General features: G+C 39.3%; 1 protein-coding gene across 1 annotated transcript; it reads right to left on the bottom strand.

Moving 5' to 3' along the window:
* Nucleotides 1-2069: 2069 nt before the first annotated feature.
* LOC137287249 (pyridoxal kinase-like) lies at nt 2070-19559 on the bottom strand. Its single transcript, XM_067819477.1, has 10 exons — nt 19429-19559; nt 12343-12397; nt 11978-12082; nt 9818-9901; nt 8802-8836; nt 6480-6565; nt 5230-5378; nt 4479-4597; nt 4045-4111; nt 2070-2360 (listed from the first exon to the last, which is right to left on the bottom strand). The coding sequence occupies exons 1-10, from the start codon at nt 19528-19530 to the stop codon at nt 2245-2247; spliced, it is 918 nt and encodes a 305-aa protein (XP_067675578.1). The 5' UTR covers nt 19531-19559; the 3' UTR covers nt 2070-2244.
* Nucleotides 19560-25399: the final 5840 nt, after the last annotated feature.

The following is a 25399-nucleotide window of genomic DNA, read 5'->3' as shown; positions in this document are numbered from 1 at the left end:
CAGTTTTGTCTTAAGGCAGATTTCATCTGCCATTGGCTCCTAAAAACCATGCTCCATGGCAAGCCGACTGAACTTAACTTTGTTCAACGTACACAATTTCTGTCAGTCAAGGTTTGCAACAAGGAAATGTAACTTCTACGGTTTACACTATTCACAGGTTTGCCAAATCTTGAAGATTTGTCTTCGCTTTTGGTGGGAAATGAACACATATCGTCAAATATATCCGATAAAAAAGCTCTTGCGTCTCCCACCTGTCAATCAACTCCGGCAAAACTGTGGGGTATATGAGAACAGATCTCGGCTTGAAATGATCAAACAAATACAAATAGCTTTGTAAAGATTGGAGCATCTTGTCAACAGATATAACAGAAAGGATTATCTGAACATGTAACACCTTTTGATTTGGTGTTTCTTAAAGTAAATATAGGCCACTTCCAACTATAAACTCACTATACAATACTTGGTGGTTGTCCTAGGAACTCTGATGCCATTTTTCTTTTATTTCATTATTCTAACAACATTACAATTGCTTCACACAGAGATTATTCATGTCATATCTTCCCACGTACCTCAGTTCTAATATGTCCCTTTCATGTGCGAGTTTTCTGGATTCCTAAATGGCTGTAATCAGATTTAGTTGTGCAATCAGCAAAGTTGTTTCAAAAGTGATCATTTGCAAAGCCTCTGTAATTTCCATATGCCTCGAGAAACTAGAGCCTCTTTCTTGCACTATGCACAAATTTTTTCTTTCAGGCAGTACTCAGTCATGTTACATTGGTGCAGTGCCATCTCCATCACACTCGTTGACAATGGACAAGCCAGCCATTACTAGTCTTGTGTGTCACATCAACAAAAGGATCGTGTCAACTGATTCCTGCTTTCTCAGTTACCAGTTTCTGACTTCCAGTTAAACAGGAAATACTGTATCTCTCCTTAACAAGTTGATCAACTATCTCCATGGTGGCCAACATATTAGACCAAAGTTGATCAAACTCATGTCCTGATTGGATAGAAAGAAGGGTGATGATTCACGTTGTGATTTTTTGCTACTAGGGATTTTACGAGAACTGGGAAATATGGTAATATTTGATTAGTGGTACAGAGGAAGAGATAATTTGAGTAACGTCTGTGGGAAGAGAAAGAGAACTACTGCATAGCTCACTATAATTATATAATCCAGTATAACTTCAAATTCCTGTCACAGATGAGCTGCATGAGTTTGACTGTACTGTTTTCCTTCCTATAATGCACAAACATTTCTTTGTAACTGAAAAATTATTCATATTTCATTCATACTTCATTGATCTTGTCTGTACAAGATATATCAAAACTTTGTTTAGAAAAATAGGCAGTAAGAAATATATTATTACCAACATTCATAATATAATATGAAATATCCCTTTTGTAACTGGGGCCGGACCAAATGAATCTGCAGATAAAAGGTTTTTCTCTGAAATACCCCGACAGATTGAATTTGTGCTTGAAGAAGAGGAGGTTACTGTAGATCTAATTTATTAGGGACTAATTCATACAGAAGCCTCAGAAACACTTGTTAATTTGTATAAACAACCCATCAGATTGTGTCTTTCTTGAGGTTTTGCTGAAACATTATACAGTTATAGAAAATAGAGTATGTTGGCCTGAATTGTCTTGAGCTGTAAAAATAACAAAATATATTGTTTGTTTCACTGGAAATATCAAGAAGCAGTCTGTTGAGAAAAAAAAAAAATGAATTTCTGCACGATCGCAAAGGAAAAATAATGAATTCTTTTTTTTCTGATAAAATGCTGGTATGCACAGAACTAATGTATACTAAATGTTTCATTGCCATGATAGACAATTTGAATTTCTTCAAACACAAGAACTATTTCTGTTTGAACAATGTTGATATGTGCTTGCATGAGTTGACATCAGTCTTTACTATTATGTTCTTTCACAATTGTAACACAAAAGAAACATGACAAAATGCAGATGAAAACCTTAAGGACAATATGACAATGGTCTTATCTGTGTATAATGTTTCTGATTTATGTATACATCTGTGATATCTGTTGATTAATTTGAAATTCTTGGGTAAATATTCTTTTTATCTATCCAAGAAAAAATGTTCACATTCTCACATAAATAACAGCTTTCAAACATCAAAAACATAATCAGTTTCTTTGTGAAGAATATAGAAAACAATAATAGCACAGTCGGAAGTGCCACTGTCTTGTGTTTGATCCTCCTATCTGGGGGTCATCATCACGAGAACAGTTCTGCAGTGTATAGTATCTCAGGATTTTCCAGATCGTTTTTGCTCTGTACCAGTCTCAGCTCCATCTGGGCTGGAGTTGGTTTCATATTCTCACCAGCAACTTCTGGAAGAAAAAGGTTACAGTCAGATTTTACGATCATTTGTCAATGAGGTCTTACATCCCAGAGTTTGGGTGTAGCACTTACACATCCGCGTTGAGAGTGCCTGTGAAATATATTTCAAGTGAGTGAGTGAGAATGTGAGTTTAGTTTTACGTTGCTTTTAGCAATATGCCAGCAATATTGTTACGAGTGTGTGTTTTGTGTAATTTCTATTATTATTCATTAAGTGATAGTTACCACTGGGTCATAAGAGTTTAGAGTTTTGAGTTGGCACTGTGGGGTCACTTTTATTATCATTCATGTTCAATAGTACTTTTAGCGGCAGGCCTTTTTGATAGAGTTCCAGTTACCTGGCCCTTGGCAATCTATTGTTTACTTCCTGTTTGTGAATGTTCTGACTGAATAATGAATACATTCACATTTTGCTGGAATGTTCCTGACACTGTATCAATATATATAAAGGCTGATTGTCGTAATGACGGACACACACATACTTACACTTGAAATTACAGAGTTTTGTGTCTGTGCCTATCAACGTCTGTTGTCAACAGCATCATATTCAACATTGACACTCCATGCCTGACTGCTCACAGTGGAAACTACCTTCAGTTGGTATATCTGATCTCACTGTAAAATGCCACCATTCTGGTGAGTTGATATTTTATATTCGTGACTCATTACCTTAGACTTGTGACTCAAATGCATTGTTCTAGAAATCTATATTGTGATTCGTTGCAACTTGCTCATTGTTTGCTCAATATATTATTGAATATTTTATACTTGTCTGTGTTCTATTTTGATGGTTCAGAGGGGATTTCTTATACCTGTAGTCATGGCAATTTGTTAACAGTAACAATATCATGGCTGGGCACATCTGCAATGGGTTTCACACACTGCACCCATGATGGGAATAGAACCCAGGTCTCCAGTGTGATTACTGAATACTTTAGCCACTAGGCTACCCCACTTCCCCAAACATATTGCAGACATACACCCTGAGGTTATTTCTTTACTTGTTACAGGCAATGCATCTGGTTCCCACTTTTTGAATAGGCCTAGCATCAGTGCTACCAAAGGTACCCAATTTGAGCACAGTCTCAGGGTAGTATGTGGTTTATGTATTCTCATACTCTGCACTCTGCAATATTCCTGCTATATTACAGTGGTCTGTAAATAACTGAGACTGGACCAGACAATCCAGTGACTGACAAGATGAGCATCAGTCTACTTAATCAGGGGTTAAAAAATCTCATCACCTGGGACAAGTCACTTTTCATTTCGGGCAATCAAATAATGCTATCTTAATTGTCCATGGACTACTAATTTTCACTTATGGTTTCAAACTGCAAATAATTTTGGATTACATTTCATATCTGCTCATAAAGAAGCTATTAAAGTAAACATTAACATCACGCATTGTGTCGTAAAATCAGGGCAAGTGGAAAATTAGTCAAGACGAGTCACTTTCTTGAAGTCACTTGCCCTGTGGCATGAGGCTTTACAAAATATTTTTGAACCCCTGCTAATGGATTCAACAACATGTGTCAAACAATTCAACAATCCTGACCACCCAGTGTCATCAGTTGTCTCCAATACGAAGCATGGGTTGCTGAAGACAAACTCTGACAGTTTTGACAGTTTTGTTGTGTTTAATCTGGGCACACGCTAGTGGTCAATGGTACCTACTTTTGGCATAGTCTAGAGTCCTCCTTATCACAGCCTGTACAGTAGATATTGTCTTCTCAAAAGCAACCTGGAACAATTTCCTCCCTTTATAGGAACACTGTATATAGATCATCAAGACACAACATAATACAAACAGTATTCCTTTATACTTTGTTCAGCAAATGAGAGTGTCATCAATCAGATTGGGAAAAAGAATGTTTCCTTAGCATTAGATTGTTGCAACAAAACTTTACTGTGAGATTGACCTGGGCCTATAAACATTTATCTTCTTGGGATTCTAGAGTAATAACTTTGGGGTGTACTTGGGATGACAATTGTAATGCAGGAATGATTATTGCTCTCTTAAAACTACTCAGTGTTCCCTGCCTTTAATTTTAGTGTTAATCATGCATGAAGTACATGGGAACACATTTGCAATAGTAGGTTCCACTTACTTTGAGACTGTTGTCTTTCTGCATCCATACCATGAGTGACGCAGCGAACAGATCCCCAGTTCCAACAAAAATGGCTGGCAACAGTGGTATTTCTATACGGTAGCATTCCTTAGCACCATCTGTAGAGGGAACATCACAGGATTGCACATAATGACTTTTGGTTTGTTGTTAATGCTGCACTCAGCAATATCACAGCTATATGGCGGCAGTCTGTAAATAATCAAGTCTGGACCAGACAAACAGCAAGAGCATCATTCTATGCAACTGGGATGACATGTCAACCAAGTCAATGAGTCTGACCACCTGATCCCATCGGTTGCCTCTTATGACAAGCATCCATTGCAGAGGACCAATTCTAACAGATCTTCACGTGTCCCTTAATAATGGTGAACACCGATTGTCTATTCTATTGGACAAATACAACATGATGGAGAGGTGACATAGGAATTAACCTTGTATTCTTGTAAGATTACTTCCCTTACAAAGTGAATGACTGGGTTTAGTTTCAGCTGTAACAACATTTCTGCAATATCATGTCAGGGGACGCCAGATTTACGTGAAAGAGTGAACAATCAAGCTACATGGTGTCAGTCTGTAAATAATCAACCAGACAATCCTGTGTTCAACAGCATCAATTACATCCAAGGTATTTCTGGAGATTTATTTGGAATGCACACCCTGGAGATTATAGAGGATGTATCTCGATATACATCATATATCCAGTGCAAATAGTTTAAACTACCCAAATCACCTCTGTTTGAACTGGCAAGACAGATGAGCACCCCATCCCTGCCTAGGTTACTGCTACTCAAGACGACAGTCTTCACCCCCTTGTTGTGCAACATCTCCATTGCAGCTAGAGCCTCACTCTCATTTGTTACCTTGGACCCTGTTAAAAGTCTGAAACACAAGCGAAAACAGATCGAACTAAATCACCTAAAAATCTAGGAAATGTGTACATAGGTGATTGTTATTTGCAGCTCTAAAAATGCATTCAATAATCATAAGCAATGCATATAAGCAAATTAGATCTGAAAAGGTAAATAATCGTGTCTAGTAATGTTTAATTGCAAATTTGGCATCTTCACTGACAAAGTTTTCTCTTGTTCATTCATGTGAAATAATGCAATGTTGTTTTCTTACTGGTCTGCAGCAAAAAAACGTTTGACGATAGTGTAAGCTGTAGATGAGCTGACCCCCCCTTTACAACCTGCTTGTTTTGGCCTTCAAAATTTAGCTTATCAACAATAATATATGGTATGTGATGGTGGCCTGTAATAACTGATAAATCAAGTCAAAACTGGCGATCAATATTGCGTGGAACAATCATTGATGCTGTCAGTGAATGAGGTCTCAGTGAATGAGGTCTCAGAGAATGAGGTAATCTGCAATCAGAATGATGGGTTAAAGCATGGGGTTAATCTCAGACGGGTCCAGATAATCTTGGATGGGTTTATATAATCTAGACTGGGTCCAAATAATCTAGGATGGGGTCCAAATACTCAAGAATGGGGTCCATATCATCTAGGATGGGGGGGGTCCAAAATATCAAGGATGGGGTAAAGATAATCTTGGATGAGGTCCAGATAATGTAGGATGGGGGCCAGATAATCAACGATGGGGTAAAGATATTCAGGATGGACTCTGGATAATGAAGGCTGGGTAAAAAACTCTAGAATAGGTCCATATAATCAAATGGCTCAAAATAATCTAAGATGTGGTCCAGATAATGCAGGATGGGGTGCAGATAATCTAGGATGGGGTTATATAATCTAGGGATGTATTCGGATAAATAGGGCACGACTGTATTCAGTGGAAGCTGTCAAAACCAGCATCTGTCCAATCCAGCAAGTTAAAATCCTGTCCTGTCCGTGGCATGTACATTTATCATCAGCTCTACAATCCAGCATGTTGTCTAAACCGGATTATTTCTTCAGTCCCAACGAGTGCTGGTTTAGACAGTTTCCAAAGTATACTGTTACACACAGTATGTGTACTCACTCTAGTTCAAACTGGTTGGGTGTTACAATGTCTGCTAAAGGAACGATGGACTCCCTGTAAACCTCCAGCAAGTTTTCTGGAACATACTGCAAAGAGAGTGAACAAAGTTAAACACCATATGATTTCACATCAACCAATTCTTACCAACCTTCCTCCAGAGTAACATTTAAAATGATACTTTACCATGTGGCCACATATATAGTCTGGTTCATAATTATTGAGAATTTTTCTTCTTACTTTGAGCTATCCTAACACCTCAACTGATTCACTGATACTTAAAACTAAGTAATGGTATAAGGGAGGTAACTCATCTTGGCCTACTGAGTATAGTACAATTAGAGTTACCTCCCCTGAATTTGTAGCAGACGTCATTTTCCTCAGCACTGTCAACAATGTCTGCTGAAGATAAAAGAAGGTTGATTTTTGAGTTGTGTAATCAAGGAATTGATGATGTAAATACATTGGCAGAGAGAACAGGAACTCCTCTTTCTACTGTGTATAGGATTAGGAAGAATTTTAGAGAGGGAAAGGATTTTGGGCACCAGAAAGGAGCAGGGAGACCCAGAAAATTGGACTTTTCAGATCGCGTCCGGCTGGGAATTTTAGCGTCTATAAAGCAAAGGGCAAGCATCTCCAACATCAGGTATGAAATGATAGAAAGGGGATCAACAGTTGTATCAAAATCTACAGTTAGAAGAAATTTGATTGATCTTGGATGGGAGAAAAAGACTGGAATTCCTTCTCCTCTCATGAAACAAGAACATAAAGACAGGCGTGTTGAGTGGTGTTTGGCACATGAAAACTTTGACTGGGAAAATGTGATTTTTACTGATGAAAGCTCAATATGGGTATATCCCAATAATGTGAAAATATGGACAAAGTCTGCGTCAGCACCGTTGTATCGACGACCTAAATACAGCCCAAAGTTTCATGTATGGGGAGGGATATCCTTATTAGGAACGACCCCGCTGTGTGTGTTTGAGGGAAATCTGACAAGTCAACGCTACACTAACATATTAGATAATTTTCTCCTTCCAAGTGCACATGTGTTTTATGGAAATGACTGGATTTTGCAGCAAGATAATGATCCTAAACACACCGCAAAACATGCCAAGCAGTGGTTTCAGGAGAAAAATATGACTTCATTACCATTTCCTGCATATAGTCCTGACTTAAATCCCATTGAGAACATTTGGGGGATGATGAAGGAATGTGTGAATCAAAAGGGGTTGACAAAAATTGAAGACATGAAGAGAGAAGTGGTCCGATACTGGGACAGCATAACTCACGAGACACTAACCTCTCTGATAGGAAGTATGCCTACCCGTCTTAGACTGTGCCGTGAAGCTCAAGGAGACTTGATAAAATATTAAATTGTTACCTACACAACATGAAAAGGTCAGTTCATTTTCACAATACATTCAATTTTATCTGATTTGTTCTCGTTTAATAATATGAAATGCTTTAGCTATTCTCAATAATTTTGAACCATACTGTATATGCACTACAACATTGCTTACATACTTCAAACATATACAGAATGGTCTAAACAGTTACATAGTTCAAACACTGTGATGTAAATGCAGAATAACGATCAACAAAATTTGCCAAAGAGAGCACTAACCATGAAGGGAGTGAGTATAGTTTTGCGCCACGATATTCCAGCTATCTAAGATTAATCTGCGCTAATAGGAAGCAATGACATGCATCAACAAAGTCAGTGAGCCTGACCACCTGGTCCCATTAGTCGCCTCTTACGACAAGCATAGTTGCCTTTTATGGCAAGCATGGGTTGCTGAAGACCTATTCTACACCAGACCTTTACGGGTCGCTAACCATGGAGGCTTGTGACTAGGACCAATATGGTACATCATTCAAAACCTCACACAAGTAAAATACTCTCATCAGTAGATTTTTCACTAATCTACATGTAATTTCACCCATTTGTTTTTTTAAAATAAAATGTACTGATGGGAACGAAGAAGGACAGCATATGTTTACCTTTATTCTTTTCCAGGTGTATTTGCTTTGCATAACACTGTCGGAGAAAATATCGAAATAGATTTAGGAACTCTTTTACTTGTATTTCCTTTCTTGTTTCCATCAGTGCATATAAATGTAACTCAATGTTAGATAAAGCTGTGACATCATTTGATTGTGACATCATGGCAACCAACGCCCTCACCATTGTCTGCATGATGTTGTCATGCATATAACTGGAACAAAATCTCCAAGAAGACATCAATATATTCCAGCTAAGTGATGTCTCTTGTGTATGCCAGTTTTGGAAGAAAAACTATCACAATGTTTCTACAGTCTTACCATTTTCCCATTGTCCCCCATAACAGGATCACACACTGAAACAAACAGAAGGCATGGCTTTCAAATACAGTTACATGTTTCCATTTTGCTGTTGCCTTTTCATTAATTTAATTTAACTGAATTGAATTGTAGACTTTGGCTACAGTTCTAGCATTCAAATCATTCTGCCTAGCAGCTTTCATCAATATTTTCGAATATTGTCTGATACTTTGTCTAGACCTCAATTTAGACATAGTGTTAAAATTAAAAAGGGGGACAAAGGGAAATTCTAAACTCCTTTCCTTTAGAACATATGTGCTGGTTTGAAGAGGAAGTAATATGGTTCAGGACTGTGAGACAGACCAGAGGCCGGCATTCATCACTAAATCCATAACAAATTTCAGTGAATGTTCCAAAGTTGGGATAATTTATATCTCAGTTCATGTTAGTATCTTATTCTTTCTTTAAGAAAGAATAAAAAAGGAAAGGTTTACGACTTTATTACATTTCTTTAGAATTAAACATCTAAATGTGACACAAATGTGTCGGAGGACCCCTTCTGACCACACAATCTACAATCATACACTGGAATCAGACATACTAAAATTGGTATGGTTTGTTCAAAAGTCAGAATCCATTCCAAACATGAAAGCATATATGCAAAGTTCTTCCTTAACAGTGCATAAAAAGAACAAGGTACTATTGTCCAAAGCTTCCTCAGTGTTAAGACTGACTACGGAAATGTTCTGAGTTACATTCAATTTTCACGCTATGATCACTTTGTACAACACCCAGAAATATATACTGAGTGAAGAAAATAAAGGATCACATGAAAACACAAGTGTTCCTATGTTTTTGTCCATATTTCTTCACAAGCTGTATACCACATAGCTTGTGAAGGAACCTTAGAAAAGATTATTTCTTTCACCCAGCATATCAGGGACCAGTCAATATTTCAAAAAGTATGTATGACATGTTTTTTTGTATATTTGACACTTCGTGTGACATACTTACTGTAACTGTTGAAATGAACTCACCATATATAAGACTAGGATTATGACTCCGCAGTTCTTGAATTATTTCTTTAACTTTTTCTAGGAATGACTTTGACCCTATGTACCCTGAAATGAAAGACAGTAGTTAGATTTGATGGAATGCAACATATTCAACGTACAGTGAGATAAACAGACGCAAGATATCTGGCAACCTTGCCTTATGATCATTTTTCATGAAAACCAGCTTACGTCTCTTACGTCATAAAAGTGACCGTCTATGACGGATGCCAATCTCTTACGTCATAAAAGTGACTGTCTATGACCGATATGAGGTTTCCGTTTGCGAATGTTAAAAACCAACCTGTGAAATCAACGCAAAATTGACTCACATATCCACATGAACTAGGTCTATCTGACACTGAGTAAACTGTAATTGACAAAACCAAACGACCATGGTGTTTTGGAACAGAATGCTTGCTACTGTTTCAACACCAAAGCCTCGATGACAGAAATAAAGATATCCAGATATTCCGCAAACTAGTGTTTCCTCCAGACCACAAAAAGGCAGGGTGAAGTTTCTACAGAAAAGGGCACCCTAGTTTGAAAAGGGCACAAACCACAATAAAAACCAAAACAAAATGATCATTGAAATGATTGAGCCTCATGTATTATTAACCTACAGTCTCATCTGCTTTTTTCTCAGGAAGCTTTTCACAACAGTCTCTAAGTCAGTGTCATTGTGGCTGTCAGTGTTTAGGCTGATCATAAGATGCTTGTTACAGCTGCTGACTTTCAGTCTGTGCTCCGTCAAAACTAGCAAGTACCGGGCAGGGCACCGTAAAAAAGGGAGGGCGCAGCGCCCTTTTAAAACGCTCTGGAGGAAACACTACGCAAACACAATGTTTTCTTCTTGGTCTTGATCTTAAATACTGAAACTAAATATATAGTACCAGAAAATACTAATGCGGATTTGGAGAATGTCAAATTCATAATTAAGCATACTCAAAGAACTAACATCTTGGTCCATGGATCAGTGTGCACTCAGTTTTTTCTCTCAACTCCCTGTGGAGTATACAGTTCAAGTTTGCTTGTGGTTGGTTAGCATATTTTATGATGTTGCACTGAGCAATACTGCAACTATATCTGCGGTATGTAATTAATTGAATCTGGAGCAGACAATCCAGTGATCAACAGCACTAATCATCGGATATGATGACAATCTGTCAACAAAGACAGCGAGTCTGACCACCCGATCCTGTCAAGCACCTCTTAAGACAAGCACGAGTCACTGAAGACCAGTTCTAACTCAGATCTTGATGAGTCAATGCTCTCAGGAATCATATTACCATATTACGAGAGAGGATGGAAGATAGAATTGGTCTTTAGCAACTTATGCTTACCTGGAGGCATATAATAGGGTCAAGTGGTTAGGTCCACTGATTAATACTCATGACATCAATCACTGATCCAGCAGAACATCCAACTGTTAGACCAGAAATACAAATGTATCACAATATATTGAGTGGACCGTTGGGATTCAATTTAACAAATCCCCGCTGTGACATTGCGGCAATATTGCTAAAAGTGGCATAAAACCAAACTCACTCAATTTAAGAAATAAGAAGTATGAGGAAGTGACAGTTAAATATCAGCTGATATATACTGTACACATGTCACAGACAACAATTAATTAGATACCACATCAATATAACTTGTCAGTCCATTTATGCTCTGCAGTTGATGGAAACAAGAATTGGAATATTGGGAACATATTTTTAATTGTGTTTCTCCATTTTCTGTTAATGAAAATTCACTAGACATGATAAAATCAATACACACCATTTTCAGATATACTGTGGTGCAGACGTGTGAAGTTCCAGGCTATGCAACCCATGCTTGCCACAAAGGCGACTATGCTTGCCGTAAACTGCGACTAATGGGATTGGGTGGTCCGGCTCGCTGACTTGGTTGATACATGTCATCGGTTCCCATTTGCAAAGGTCGATGCTCATGATGTTGATCACTGAATTGTCTGGTCCAGACTTCAATATTTACAGACTGCTTATATACAGCAGTACTATTGCTGAGTGCGGCATAAAACTAAACTCACTCACTATACTGTGCTGTACATTAAGGAAACAAAGCAACATGCTGCAAAAATATCTAACAAAAGGGGTAGCAAGTTATTTTTTGTGTATTTACCTGTTAAGATATGTGAAAATTGCAGTAAATTGTTGACCTTGAGACCCTCATACAGATCGGTGACATCCTCATCATCTAAGACTTGACCTTTGAATTTTCCATACCCTGGAATCAAAGTGATATACAGAAAGGGATATATATGGTTACCTTCTTCGAGGTGTCCATTATCATCATGTTGAAATATTCATGAAAACTGCTTCTCTATGTATGGCTATGACATGCATCAGTGAGCGTCATCACATTTTGTTATACAAATCAACTAACATGTTTTTCAAAATTGGACTTTTTCATTTGAGGATATATCATAACAATAAATAATATTTCAAGTTGTATTATTTTTTGGGTCCAAAATCAGTGACATGTACCTGTGTGATTAGAAAACTGAACTGAGTTGATAGTGCTGACGTCAAATCCATGTACCTGTAACATTAAGAAGGACAGTTATGACACAGATGTTAACACAACCCAAATTTAGTAGATAAAAATGGAGAAGGATGGAAGGAAGGATGTGTCAACTCAAGGAATGTGACACAATTGAAGGAGGAATGTAACACAAATGCTGGAGGAATTTGACACAACTACTGGGGGTATATGACACAACTGGAGGAATGTAACATAACTGTGGGAGGAATGCAACACAACTACCAGAGGAATGTGACACAAGTGGTGGAGGAATGTGACAACTGGTGGGAGAATGTGACACAACCAAAGGAATGTGACACAAGTGATTGGAAGAATGTGACACAAGTAGTGGAGGAATGTGACAGCTGGTGGAGGATGGTGACAGAACTGGTAGACAAATGTAACACAAGTGGTGGAGGAATGTGACACAACTACTGGCGAATGTGACACAACCAGAGGAATGTGACACAAGTGGAGGAGGAATGTGACAGCTTGTGGAGGATGGTGACAGAACTGGTAGATGAATGTAACACAACTGGTGGAGGAATGTGACACAAGTGGTGGAGGATGGTGACACAACTGGTAGACGAATGCAACACAACTGGTGGAGGCATGTGACACAAGTGGTGGAGGATGGTGACACAACTGGTAGACGAATGTAACACAAGTGGTGGGGGAATGTGACACAAACAGAGGAATGTGACACAAGTGATTGGAAGAATGTGACACAAGTGGTGGAGGAATGTGACAGCTGGTGGAGGATGGTGACAGAACTGGTAGACAAATGTAACACAAGTGGTGGAGGAATGTGACACAACTACTGGGGGAATGTGACACAACCAGACGAATGTGACACAAGTGGAGGAGGAATGTGACAGTTGGTGGAGGAATGTAACACAACTGGTGGAGGAATGCGACACAAGTGGTGGAGGATGGTGACACAACTGGTAGACGAATGTAACACAACTGGTGGAGGAATGTGACACAGGTGGTGGAGGATGGTGACACAACTGGTAGACGAATGTAACACAACTGGTGGAGGAATGTGACACAAGTGGTGGAGGATGGTGACACAATTGGTAGAAGAATGTAACACAACTGTTGGAGAAATGTGACACAAGTGGTGGGGAAATGTGCCATATGCTGTAGCAATGTGACACAACTGCTGGCGTAATGTGTCACAATGTGACAATAATTAACTAAAATATCAGTGCAGTAAGTGTGATAAATTATGTAAAAACATTAAAAGGAAATCAACATATTTCACATTACACATATGTCACAAAGTGGTGACATATTTATCCATTGGTCACTAGCAGGTGTGCTGCATTCTGAACATAATTTAGAAGCAGGCATTTTTGTGTATTGTGTGCCTAAATTAAAACTTTAAATCATCACAACACTTTATGCAGTATGTTCTCAGTGACACAATTTCCACATGCAAACAGATGATAATGTCATTAAAAATTCTTTCAGTCAACAATAACCTTCAGTCATCACTAGAGCGGATGAATCCACAATGACTCGCAGAAACTGCAGAGTCACGTGATTCTCCTCATGATATACAGAAAAGGTAAAACTTGCCTGCCTGCACAGATAACAGAAACAGATAAATCCCACACATAACTCCAGCCCACCTGCAGTATGAACGCTGCTAGGCTGCTTCCTGATGATCCCCAAACAAGCGATGGCTGTATGGACAAGACCCAGCTACCTGCCCCCATTGTACTGATGTCATTGACCTGCATGTCTCGACCTCAACAATGCACAACCATCTATACTGTCTCTAACTCACCAACCTGCCTACCTCCATCTAACTATGCACTGCCATCTGTCAATGTTGGCAATTCATCAGCTGTTTCCTCATTACAGTTAAAAGCAAATTGCTCATCGCAACAGAGATTATAAATTCACATGGCATTTTTGTAGCAATATATTTGTATGTTCTAGACATGTTAATTGCTAAATTGATACGCTTGTGAAAGTATCGTTATTCACGGACATAGTCACAGGGTAATTACTTTTGCAACCTCACGTACACTTCACGGAACACACATACATACACACAGGTATTCATACGGCAATGTTTCTACACAGATGAACTTAATGAACTGTAAGTGACAGTCAACTTACCAAATGTTTTCTCAGGAAGCTAGTGATCATCATGTTCATCCAGGTTAGGTCACTTGAAACTAGCCTGTCTCTCAGTCCCAGAACCATATTATTTCCCTAATGCCAAGCCCTCCCTACAAAGCTAACCCCCAAAATGAAGCAGGTCAAAATTTTCCCAGGTTCCGGACCTCTGCTTGCCCAAGATCTCCATGGAAACAAATAAGGGAACACACGAAAGTACAAGTGTTCCTTACTATTTTCCAAGTTTTGTGACTATAGTTGTTGTGCAGTGTATTTTTTTGTGTGTAGTTCAACAAAAACTCATGATTGATCATTACCCCCAAAATGTCATCAATTGGTGAAATTTTTAGATGTACACAGATATCATTTCTGGCATGTAACATTACCTTTGGTTAAAAGCAAGTTTACAAACACACACTCACAACAAACTATATGCATCATTTGCTTTTATCTGTGGACTTACTGAACCCTCATGCAACTGCAACAACATATCCACCTACCAACTGAAGCGGAGAGCTATGATTATGACTACTGATTTACATTTACTATTGGTCTACATCAACACGGCAGCTGCAGCTGGCAATACTGGAATATATCATATTGGTAAAAAGAAAACACTTCCAAGTACAATTCCCTACAAACCTGGTGTCAATGTCTGTTTTGGTCAATGATTGGGGAATTAACTCAAGATTAAGATGAACATGTTGATGAAGATGAAAGATTACGTTGAATTCAAACTTCTTTAGTTGGTTCCACAAGACAAGTATACATGAATGAGGTGAGCGGAGTTCCAGATCAACTCCCTGGCGTTCCCTGTGACTGGCGTACTCCTGCTTGCGGTCGTCTCTACACAGTCAGAATTCTGGACTCTTTTTCAATATATGTAGATGTGAGCTTACATATACAGGTTTTGACCACAATGGACAGGCAAAGACTCAACAAGGGGCAGGCAAAGATTCAAAAAGGGACAGGTAAAGACTCAGCAAGGGACAGCCAGAGAAACAATAGCACTTCCTTGTTCTGTTGGTGTGATTACAGACACAGTGAAGGGGGATGACCAATAAAGCCATAAATGTTATATACAGTAATTAATGGAAGTGACAAAGAGTTTGGCTGACAAGCAATGTACACTGCAGTAGTGATAAAGATTAAGAATACAGAAAAAATAATAACAAATAAGTTTCATACGGCGTGAATACATAGTTTTTGTTTGCTATAAATATTTGGACGATGGATGTCCTGAATTAGCCACTATAACGATGGCATCAGAATTCTTTTAGATAAGTTTTGAAGGAAATGAGTATACAGATAGTTTAGGGAAATGAAACCTACTGGCACCCAGTGCAACCTCAGGTACACTTGTTGCACCAGACAAAAACAGGTTGCACCTGCTGCCCAATATATAATCACAAATTTTGCTTTAGTTTGGGTATTGTTGATTTAGATTTAGATTGTTTGTGTAGCCATCAGAATCACTAGTCAAAGCTTGTTCCTAATCAATTTGACTTCTTCAACATTCTGCTCTCAATAAAGACTGCATTCTTTGAGCAGTAAAACATTAAGGGTGCAAGATGGTAGGGATATAAGGCTGCCTTTTACAGCTTCAAAGTTCTAAATGCTTAAGTCAAGCCCTGTGATGGCTAGTTCAAGCCTAGTTTTGAGTGGGTGAATGGGTGAGTGGGTGAGTGGGTGAGCGGGTGAGCGGGTGAGCAGGTGAGCAGGTGAGCTGGTGAGTATGGTTTTAAGAAGGGCTTCACACATTTCACCCATGCCAGAAATTGAATCCAGGCCTTCAGTGTGAAGAGATAATGCTGCAGCCATTAGGCTTCCACTTTGCTACTCAGTGTTTATGAGCATAATCATATACAAGACACTGGAAGGGAGAGTGTAGTGCCAACATGGTCTGCTGTCTGGATGATGCACAAACATGGGGAAGTGAAGTATCTAAATGTCTGCCCTGGAATCTACACATAGTTAGTATGGCTTTATGCTGCTTGTAGTACTATTCCAGCAATATCACTGTGGGTGATACCAGAAATGGGCTTCACACATTGTACCCATATCGGAAATCGAACCCCGGATAATTGGTATGATGCACAAACGCTTTAACCTCAAGACTGCCCCACCACCAAGAATTCACACATCGAACTGGCTGTAAAGACCAATAATCATAAATACTGTTGATGAGGAGAATCACTCATTATCATTAATATCAAACTTGTGTCAATCAATAATCTCATATATAAACCCTTGCCATGAATAATTTTTCATATATGCACATATTTAGGTCTTTACTCATGTTCTGCTTTTAAATTCTGTTCAGGGCCCTTTTAATTTGTTTTCAGTCTAAGTAACTTAGTCTCATTATTATTCATTTTACTCCTATACTGAGTCTAAAACAACCTAGCAGGAGGTAAAGCATGTAACCTTTGAGATTGACCAATCAGAACACAACTTACCAAATCACGAAAGATGACATTTGCACATCCCTTTTCATCTTTTACCTCAAAAAGGTTTTACCAAATGATTCTGAATGCAGATGCATGATCCCTTCTGAGAGATGCACATGGAGAATGCCACAACAGCGAGTTAACAGTTGCTGAAAACAGCATTTTGGCAATATTCAACGATGTCAGCTTGTGGAATTATTAGCTAATGGTAACCATGTCAACAGAAACACCATAGTGCATATGCTGCAGGTCAAATATCTGTGGGTTTTTGCCTTTTTCTGTTTGTTGAGAGATCTGAGCAGCCCCTGAACAGTTAACAAAGCTGTTGTGTGATTGGTTAAATCTGATCAGCTGTCATGCATCTCATTGGACTGTCAGTCACAGGTCGCCCAAGGTTACCTGACATGACCTCCTACTAGGGTTTGTTAGATTAGGTGTGGGAGTGTAATGAATTATACTGTGACAAAGTTTACTTTGACAGTTTTTCTTGCAGGTATTCCATACACAAATGTATCATCATCCAGTAGTGAAGAGAAATATCTTGATTTCTTACGGACTTATCTGGTTGTTTTTACCCCAGATATTTATTGACAATAGATTGATATTTAGTTAAACAAGTATCAAAGGTAACAATAATGTTTTTGTTTACAAGAGAGAACCCATCCAGTTTCAAAGACTGAATATTGTGAGTAATAGAAATCATTTGCAACTGAAATTATCTAATACACTCTTCATTGAGGTGAATCTTAACCATAAATATCTCTTTCCAAAATATCTGAAAACTAATGGATTTTGGTTGTATGTTTTAAATATTACTTGAATCTATATATCTTTTTGCAGAGATAATTATTTATATATTGTAACTATTTCTCATAATAATCTCAGTGTTGTCCTGGACATGTCATACAAAAAATTTGTTTGAAGATGGTCCTTGTTGATACCCTGCCTAATAAAATTTTAACGACAATAACGGATTGTCCAAACCAAATGGTCACTATAAAGTAAGACACTGGCATGAAGATGAGGAACAGTTTACCTAACAATTATGTAAATGTCAGTGTTTTAAAGACTGTTGCAACAAAGTGGTATGTACAAGAAACTAAACAAGGGTATCTAAAGGGTATCAAACACACAGGGAAAGTCCATATGCAGTTGCCAACACAAAACACAAACCCACATCGAGACTACACTGATTAAGTGAGTTTAGTTTCATGCTGCACTCAGCAATATTCAAGCTTTATGGCAGTGGCCCGTAAATAACTGAGTCTAGACCAGATAATCTAGTGACCAACAGCATGACCATCAATCTGTACAAAATGGGAACCGATGGCTTGTGTCTGCCAAGTCAGTGAGTGTGACCACATGATCCAGTTAGTTGCCTCTTATGACAAGCTCTTACGATAGTCGCCTTTTATGGCAAGGATGGGTTGCTGAAGATCTATTTTAACCCTGAACTTCATGGGTATGAGACTACACTGAGACTGTTATTTAAACCTGCAAGGCATCATTAATATCACATTATTAGTGTTGGAACCTGGATGAAGTATCATGATTGATCTTTGGATTATCAAAACCATCGATTAATAACTGATCATAGGTGATATGACACGAGACCATTATTAGTCATGTCATTGGCGGTTATCGGTCCATGCAGTCGTGTGAGCCCATGAGGGAGCCCCTTGTTATGTGCTTATATGCTTGCCTTTATTACAAGATGCGGACATACATGACTTGAGATGGATAGTCTTTAGCATCAAATGATGGAAATTCACAATGTAAATACTTACTGGCTTACATCATACACATACTAATTAACCAATCATGATCATTCACAGAAATCATGATCGATTCATTGACTACTAGATTCTATTTTCTAACGATCAGTCATTGATAAAATTGACGAAACGGAACACCACTATACATTATACTGTCATTAATTATCAGTTATAATCATTGTCATTCTCTTTTCAGGTTAAGCATGTGCACTTAATATGTAATAGCAGAGAGGAGACTCAGTGTCTGCTGCTTTAAAAGAATAAAAAAATCATTGTATGAAATATCATGTCATATCAAAATGACACATGCACTCATATGTTAAACAGGACCCCATATATTTCATGATTTTCACGTCTCAATGGGTAAAAGTAATAAAACGTACTAAAGTGAGCTTTTTATATCGGCATCCGAAAGCTTTCAAAAAGTTAAACATGCATTTAGCACAAGTTGGTCTCAGCATAAACACAGCATATTCCTACAGTACTATGCGCAGGAATACGTGAATTTTCAAAAGGGAATGTTTGACCCATGTTGACCCACTCCAGCCACGCCCCTCTTCTGTGGTGTTGACCACATCATGGCACATGACACAGCGCATCAAGTTGTTTCAAGAGTCACGAGTGCCAGAGTATGAAGTGCTTTGCTGTTTTCTAAGCTATCAGGATACCTTCTACGAGTCATGTATGTTACCTGGAGAGGAAAGGTCGCACTCTTGTTGCCGACATAACCGTAAACCACTGTGCTCTGAATTGATAAGACCCGGCGATCGTCAGTGTCCATCCTACTCGACATGTTGCCTTCGTGCTTAATGACTGACCTCTGAACACATGGTAGTGTTTACTTCCGGTTCAACGGGGCATCTGCTTAGACTGCGTTCAATTAAGGCGATGCGCAACTGGAGTTATGCGCTTTGACTCGGCTTTCTGTTCAAGTTATTCAACACAAGTGTACACTAAAATCACATTTATTCTACTGTAATGTGAAACAAAGTGAAATATTGTGACTAGTTTATATCAAGTAAGTAATATTAAATGTCAAGGTCAGTCTGACGGAATTCTCAGTTCCCGGTGTTTGTATGTCAAATGATTTTGCCTCAGGAATAGCATCTATTTTGTTTTGTTTAAGCGTTGAAAGACCGAGTAGAGTGCTCACTTTTTAAATTATGGACTGCGCCAATATACATTACTGTAAGGTTTGCAATAATATTAATATTTTTAAGCAACCTGTGAAGTATTGATGCAAGATAATCCAACTGATGGTTCGATTGTAGGTTACAATGTTGTTCATATTGATGATGCAAATTCGTTGCTTGTTAGATTATATCAATCAAATACTATCTGTCACTAGTGATCCTGATATACTCTCTACCACTTTCCAAATACATTCAATACATTTAAATGTGTATTTCGTCAGCTCACTTGGGGAACGGGAACAGTTGTTTATGGAAGTCATATCTCCTTCAAAGTTGAGTGCCTCACCCGTATCCATCCTCGATATCTCCAGGGTATACGTTCCGATAAGTCTACACTATACCCTGGACGCATCTACGGCTGTGCCAGATAAATATATTACCTCCCTTGACTGTCTTTTCATCCAGTCAGGTGTCTACGCTGGGAAGTTGAGCGAACCAATTACAACTCACTTTCGTTTTTTGAATTATCTAACCGATTATACTTGGCAACAGAAACCACGCAGAGGTTCTCTGGAAGAGGTAGAAGGCGTTCTTGCATATGTTGTTTTAAAGTATCGGACCTGTCAGTTTGTTTGTATGACATCCCGAAAATCTGGGACGCACTGTGGGCAAACCTGCGACCGCTACCTTTGTTGACACTGGCAAGCTCTGTTATAACGGCGGCCTAGCTGATTGGCTAGTGTGGCTAGAAGGCGGAGCCAGCAAAGGGACGTAATAAATTTATCTGGCAGAGCCGTAGATGCGTCCAGGGTATAGTGGAGACTTATCGGAGCGTAGAGAGATGTCGAGGATGACCCGTATCAGGATCTGCTGGAAGTGAGTTATGAACTTTGATTTGCCTGCAAGGTTACTCTTGCATCGACCTACCATGCTCTGAACACTATTTGGCCGGCGGGATAGCCTAGCAGTTAAATCGTTTGCTCGTTTCGTTGGAGACCAGAGTTTGACTCCCTACATGGGTACAATGTGTGAAGCCCATTCCCGATGTCATTTGAACTGATATTACGGAATATTGCTAAAAGCGGCGTTAAACCAATTTCACTCACTCACTGAATAAAATCAGTCATTCAGTTTTCATATCTCAACAAATCGTGACATGTTATGGTCAAGAGCAGAACAAGTATACCAAACAATCTTTAAAAACATACACGTCATCGTATTCCATCGCATACCCATGCTCATGATTTCAGCCATTGGATTGTCTGACCCAAGCATTTACAGAGTACAGAACTGCTTTACCCGCAACAAACAAGCATTATTTGAACCAACATTAGAATGGGGTGCGCGAGAGACGCGCTTGTGAGAGGAAAGTGGGGAGCGTGCCGTAAACTGATCCACTGCCTATTCGAAGGGCAAACAGGTTTGAAAACTTCGCGCACGTGATTTGTGATCCTTACAGTAATCACTTTCTACCCCATAATTCGGAAGCGTCGTGTTTCTGCTCGAGCATTTGTATACTTGTGAACAGACTACTATTTGAAAGTTAACATGTCGCATTCTAAATTGGGTTAACGGAGTCAAGTCATTTATACACAAACATGTGAGGCTGCATACAGTGTCATTCAGTCTGTGTGTACTATTTCCGACAGCACACACACAGCTTTTCGGGTCAGCGATGGTAAATCTGCCAGTGCCTTGCGCATAATAAATGACGAAGGTAAATGGTTCCCGCGATGGGTATCAGTAAGTTCACAAGACTAAGGAAAGTGCGTATTCGTACCGAAGGGAAAATTTGATGATTTTGATAAATACGCAATTCGGCAGTACATTCAACATTGCTACATAGTAACCAAGACAATGCCAACACTGACAGGCATTATGAAAATGGCTACTGATGATTCGGGATATACAGGGATCGAGTAAAGAAAAAGTGCGTAAATGTTCAAGAAAAATTGGTTTCAAATGGCCGAAAACTCGTTCAGACAGACAGGTCCTAGAGAGCCCTGGAGCAAAAAGACTCTGTTGCATGGCGTTTGAGATATCTCAGTGTGATTCGTTAAGTACCGTAAATGGTGTACATCGACGGAACGTGGGCACACGCTCATCACACAATATCAGAATGTTGGCAAAATGATGATGAGGGAGCAGTTGGCGGTGTTCGGGTACCATCGGGGACAGGTCCAAGATTAACTACCACTGAGCTATCAAATTACTAAGTTTTTTGTTTTATTTGTGAATACACCGTTTTTGAATTTACATAACGTTATTTCATTCCCCTCGAGGACAGCACAAGCATATTATCCATAAAATATTCACACACAGCCTAGGCTAGAACAGAAGTTAACCTTTTGGTATTTTTTTATCATTAAACATTAAAAAAATCGAGTGTTGAATTTGGTTGTGTATGGAAATCGTCCTCCGCACACAGAACCAGTTCCAGTAGAGCCAGAGTAGACTGACACGCTACACAACAGCTTATCCCTTTCCACACCTTCGGCCCCTTAATGGTAAAATGAACTGCACCGCTATTCAGATTCACGGGTTCAAATGACGAGTCGGCATTATTCTCAAGTTCGTCTCACGGTAACGTGCTTGGCCTTTATCAACGGTTCAATGGAACAAACATTTCGCTTTGTTCATTGAGATATTGACAATTGAAATGTAAAATGTGTTCAAAAGTGTAGTAGAATTCCAACGTCACAACTACAGTACAATTTACACACAGGGATGCATGACACACAAAGCAGCATACAATTTGGTCATCCATGTTGAATATGTTCCAGAGAAACGTGTCAAGTGCGACATTCTGATTCATCTGACCATCCTTGGCGTGTCCATTGGCTCCACTGCTCGGATTCAGTGGTGGTACTAGCAACAGCGGTGACGTCTGTCTCTAAATAAAACGTGGCTGCATTACTTACATTTTTGCATGACATTAATGAAATCGCCCTTTTTCGCCCTTTTAGCAATACTCCAGCAACATCACGGCGGGGACACCAGAAAATGGGCTTCACACATTGTACCCATGTGGGGAATCGAACCCGGGTCTTCGGTGTGACAAGCGAACGCTTAACCACCAGACTACCCAACCGCCCCTAGTGGACTGTGGATGAGTCTACCGGTTGAACCGTTCCAATCGAAGGCCGGGTTAATTAATAAATCTTTGAATTGTTCCTCGAACGTACACTTTTTATTCAAATCGGGTACGCAATTTATCTGAGTAGATGTTGAAATATATCCTGCAATACATCGTCCTAGAAACGCTTTGAGTCATGGACATTGTAGTCACGTCTTGTAGACGCTGAACAAAAGAATATCCAGAAAGTGCTTATTTCACTTGTCGATCGGAGTTCTCATGGTAAATCGGACAGGTGGGATAGCCTACTGGTTAAAGCGTCGGCTCGTCAGGCCGAAGACCCGGGTTCGAAGCCCCATATGGGTATAATGTGTGAAGCCCATTTCTGGTGGCCCCCGCCGTGATATTGCTAGAAAGTTGCTGAAAGCGGCGTAAAACCCTACTCGACTCAATCACTGATGCTAAACCAGTACACTGTATTAAAATGTCTGAACGGCCCAAGCACCATCTGCTTTTGGAGAGGATTATATGAGTAAAGAAGATGGGATTACAGATATGAGTGCACAAAAAAAAACAAAACAAAACAAAAAAACAAACGAATGTAAGTACCCAATAGGTGTCCAATAGGTTAACTTTTGAGAGTTTCTAGGACTACGGTCCTGCCCCACAACAAGCACATGAGAAACATGTGGTCTCACCTTAGGCAAGTGAGTTTGTTTAAATTTGCCTCTGTTCATCCAGCAGAAAATGGGTACCCGGTGAGATAAAGTCCTGTGACCATAATCTTTTAGCGCCTAACAGGCAGCTTGGGTTATCCGGGGTAATGATAATCAGATTCTGATTAGAGCGTCCAGTGAGCAACTAGTCACATGGATACTAGGCGCTATATAAGTGAATAATTATCATTATCATTATCACAACATGGTGCTCGTTACTACAGCAGGCACGCCCTTACACACAATGAATTATGGTGATAGCAGTCTCCTGTTCGTTGCGATTGTAGCAGGACATGGAGTCATCAGACAGATGACATCTTTACGCTGGTTAAACTGTTTAGTAATGTGTCCCACTTCTCATCAGTAGTCTATCACATGACTCGGGGAAAGTTCATGTCCGCTCCACAGGTATGTATCCTTTAGCATCTGTTGAATAAAAAGTTTATTGGGTAGAAAACATCTTTTACATCTTAACTTTTTAATTAATTGGTTAGCGTCAATTACCACACACACACACTACTAACAGGAGGATATGACAGTAGTAACCTCTGTGGGAAGAGAATGGGAGTCTTAAGGATAAATTAAATCATGACAAGGAACAGCTTAAAATGCTTATGAAATGTAAACTCCAAAAACGTTTGTGTTTGATTATGAGAAAACATGGTCGATTATTTCAGTGCTCACATACATGAACGTGAACCCTATGCATCTTAGCTAGGTGGCATCCTACAGATACCCCACCCCCACCACTACCACCATACACCATATCTATCTTTAAAGATTATTCCACACAGAAAGACTATATGTTAGCTAGGTGGTACCCTATCCCCCACTACCACCATACACCATATCTATCTTTAACGGCTATTCCATACAGAGAGACTCTCTCAAAAGTATTGGATAAAAAGAACGTCTGTCGTAAGTAATCTTCTCTTCGCATTTGAACAAAATGGAACATACTAATCACATTACGTTGCCAATCTTAGGAAAAGTCACTATGAATCACGTGAATGGTGAAACGAAACAGAATTCGAAATTTGAATTGGGAAACGAAGAATTGGGAAGCGCAGTCATCCCCTGTTCCTAAATATTAGTTCGGTTGTTTGTGAGTCCAACTCTATGAACAAACGTGGCTATTCCTCACACCGGAGAACACTGACTGGGACAGCACGAGTATAGAAAGTCTTTTGGGAAGTTGTAAACCTACGGTCAAAGGGAGGTCACTCTCATGTTCGAAAGGACGTTAGCTGCCCCTGCCTCAATAAAGGTCAGGGTCATCTGATTCTGTGGCAACCATTTTCCCAGCGTGACTAACAGGTATGTTGCTTGTTGAAAACTAGCATGGATAGAAAGGAATGATAGGGTAAAGCTATGTACTTCCGAAATAAGTTGTTAGAATTATACAACAGGTAAGGTCATCCGTTAGCATTTCGATGAAATTGCTTCAGAAACGTTGGAATAAAATCGCCTAGTCTATTGGCAGCACCCTCTATTTACTACAGACTTAAATCGAACAAACTACGATGATAGACAGTGGCCCCTGCGGCTTTTGTAACAAGTAACAATGAAAAAGGTCAAAATAATTTCGGAAGTACTACCACTAGCAGCAGGTATAAATCGTTCGCTCATCCCACGGGATCGATAACTCATATCGTAATAATTCTGCTGGATACAACTTACGGGGATTCGATGCATGCCGTCGGTACAAAAGTAAACAAACCACTGACGTTAGGCTGT

The sequence above is a fragment of the Haliotis asinina genome, chromosome 6, assembly GCF_037392515.1.
Source record: "Haliotis asinina isolate JCU_RB_2024 chromosome 6, JCU_Hal_asi_v2, whole genome shotgun sequence".
Taxonomy (NCBI): domain Eukaryota; kingdom Metazoa; phylum Mollusca; class Gastropoda; order Lepetellida; family Haliotidae; genus Haliotis; species Haliotis asinina.
Note: the sequence above shows the minus strand (reverse complement) of the source record. Positions and strands in the feature narration are given on the sequence as shown.